Raw genomic sequence first — 2,475 nt, forward strand, 5'->3', positions numbered from 1 at the left:
CACGGATGCCTACTTCTTCTTCGCCCGCTTTTTTGTGGCCTGCCGTGCCGCCGGGTGAGAATGCGCATCGCCCGAACGGCGCACGCATGACGCGTGTGACAACCAGCGAACAGAATGCGCATTGCCTTGATAGGTGTAGACCCGTCCGAGGATAGTGCGAGCTTGCCAGTGGGCGAGTGCCATCAAACCGTCAGGCATCAGCTGGTACGTGTTGCGTGGCCGAGAACGATGACATGCACACAACGGTTGCGCGCGCGATAGGACGCCCGCTTCACATGCCACTTCCATGTCCTCGATCGTTCCTCCTCGTCCTCGGCCGTTTTTCAGCTGGTGCCTGCGTGCATGGCGTGACCTCCGCGGGTTGGAACGGAATGTCACGAGGGGTAGCATATGACGACCGATGGCGATCATGCATCATTCTGTGCCAATAATGCCGGTTCGGTTCTAAACATTTGATAGTATTTTAGGCTAGCTAGTACCAATGCAATGAAATGTACTGGATGTAAATACTAGTAAATTTTACTCTTATCAGGCGAGCTCTAACACTGACAGCTGCATGGGGTACCTAGCCAGTTGCCAGGATAAGCAGGCACTGAGGCACAGTCCACAATCAGCTAAGGCAGCACTAGCATAGTAACCGCTCTGTTTGCTTAACCATATATACGAACGTGTCCTAGCCACCACGGTAGCTTGCTACTCCTACACCACCCAGCAGGACAGCACCGCACAGCCGTCAGCCACAACGACCGCTGCATCTCCGGCCAGCCGGCCGCCGGGGCGCCTCATGCCGGAGAAGCCTCCACTGCTCCGCCGCCGCCGCCCGACGGCGGCGGCGGGGAGCTGGGTCCGGTCCCTCCACTGCAAGTCCATGGCGGCCGACGACGTGGCCGCCAGAGTCGCGACGACGGCGCCCATCAAGAAGCTCCTCCCGCGCGCTGGCTGCGGGAGCTCCGGTGACACCCTCAACCACGTCGTCTCGTCCAAGCTCACCAGCAGGCCGAAGCCCAAGCCCAAGCCCAAGCCGAGTCCCGAACCGGCGAAGAAGAAGACGGCCAAGCCGAAGCCGGTGTCTGTGCCGCCGTCGCCGCCTCCGGGGCCTCTCGGCCCGGTCCCGGCGCTCACCGAGCTCCCGGCGGGGCACTCGTCGCGGCAGGTGGTGGAGATCATCTTCCTCTCCTCGTGGTCGTCTCCGGTTCCGGTTCCACAACCTCCGCCTCCCCCGGGACCGCCCACCACCACCAACACCACCAGCAGCGGCGCGTTCCCGGGTGTGGTGGAGATGCTGTTCCGCGTGCACAACCCGGCGCGCGCCGTGGCGCGCTTCGAGGACTACCGCGCCGCGGTGCGCGCCCGGGCCGGCGGGGCCTCGCGCAGCGCCGCCGACGGCAACGAGATGATGCGCTTCTCCCCGGCGCCGCCGACGTACCGCTCCTCGCCCTCCTCGGCGGGTGCCGCGACGACGGGCGGCGAGGAGGACGGCCCCCCGCGCATCCGGACGTTCGACGGCAGCGGCGGCGCGCACGCCAGCGCAGCGCGTGGGCCCGCGGCCGGCCGCCGCGCCATGTTCCTGTGCAGGGTCATCGCCGGCCGCGTGGCGGAGGCGGCAGCCGCCAAGGACGAGCACTTGGACTCCGTCCGGGTCGGCAGGGGCGGCGAGCTGGTGGTGTTCGACCGGCGCGCCGTGCTCCCCTGCTTCCTCATCATCTACAAGCTGTAAAAAGAGAGGAAAAAACATCGCGTTGTCCATTAACCCTGCTGCTAATTCTTTTCTCACTTGCCTGCTAAACCAGTCCACTGCATATAGCATACTACTGTAGTGTAGGTGTGATAATCTCAGTACTTGCGTCCAATCAAATCAGCCCTCACGATCGGTAGCCTTCGCCATTACTCGTCTCGCTGGTGACTGCCGGAGTGCCCGTGCCTCCCTCGAAGAGTCGCAATTGCAGACACTGTGCGCGTGCAGTCCCTGCGCATGTCCGGATTGCGTTCGTTCTTGCGCGGGCGCGCGCACCGTGCAGTGCGACTGTGTGAGCGAGTGCACTGTTGTGCCTGTGCGGCGCCGCTGGTTGTTTATTCCCTGGAGTTGTCGCGTTCCATGCGGGCGGGAGGCTTTTGAGGCCTTCCGCCTGACCGCCTCCGACCCCGCCGGAGCAGCCAGGGACAAAAGGAATAGACAGCCGCGTTTAGAGGAAGGAAGCGTTCGGGTTTGGATTTGTCACCGCTCGCCTTCATTTCAGGCGTCGCCTTGTGTTCACCTGCATCATGTGAGCCACAGCATGCATATGCATGGAGCAGCAGCTTGCATGCAATGCCCACTACGGCAGCGCAGCGTCCTTCCATTTGCATCGCTCCATCTCGTAGCAGGATACTGGATACGGATGAAGTTCAGATGGACGATAGCAATAGCATACCTGGAAGGCTGGAAGCAAGATTTTGACGATCCTCACGTTCTGCTGCCGCGCATCATCGCCGGCG

General features: G+C 62.7%; 1 protein-coding gene across 1 annotated transcript; it reads left to right on the forward strand.

Moving 5' to 3' along the window:
• Window positions 1–689: 689 nt before the first annotated feature.
• Window positions 690–1,908, forward strand: LOC136464014 (proline-rich receptor-like protein kinase PERK8). The gene has a single exon (XM_066462979.1). It carries the CDS (start codon window positions 785–787, stop codon window positions 1,715–1,717), a length of 933 nt encoding a protein of 310 aa, XP_066319076.1. The 5' UTR covers window positions 690–784; the 3' UTR covers window positions 1,718–1,908.
• The last annotated feature ends 567 nt before the right edge of the window (window positions 1,909–2,475 follow it).

The sequence above is a fragment of the Miscanthus floridulus genome, chromosome 7 (genome assembly GCF_019320115.1).
Source record: "Miscanthus floridulus cultivar M001 chromosome 7, ASM1932011v1, whole genome shotgun sequence".
NCBI lineage: Eukaryota > Viridiplantae > Streptophyta > Magnoliopsida > Poales > Poaceae > Miscanthus > Miscanthus floridulus.

What these genes read in the sequence shown, in the direction of transcription:
- LOC136464014 (XM_066462979.1), top strand. Translation starts at nt 785, where the DNA reads ATGCCGGAGAAGCCTCCACTGCTCCGCCGCCGCCGCCCGACGGCGGCG.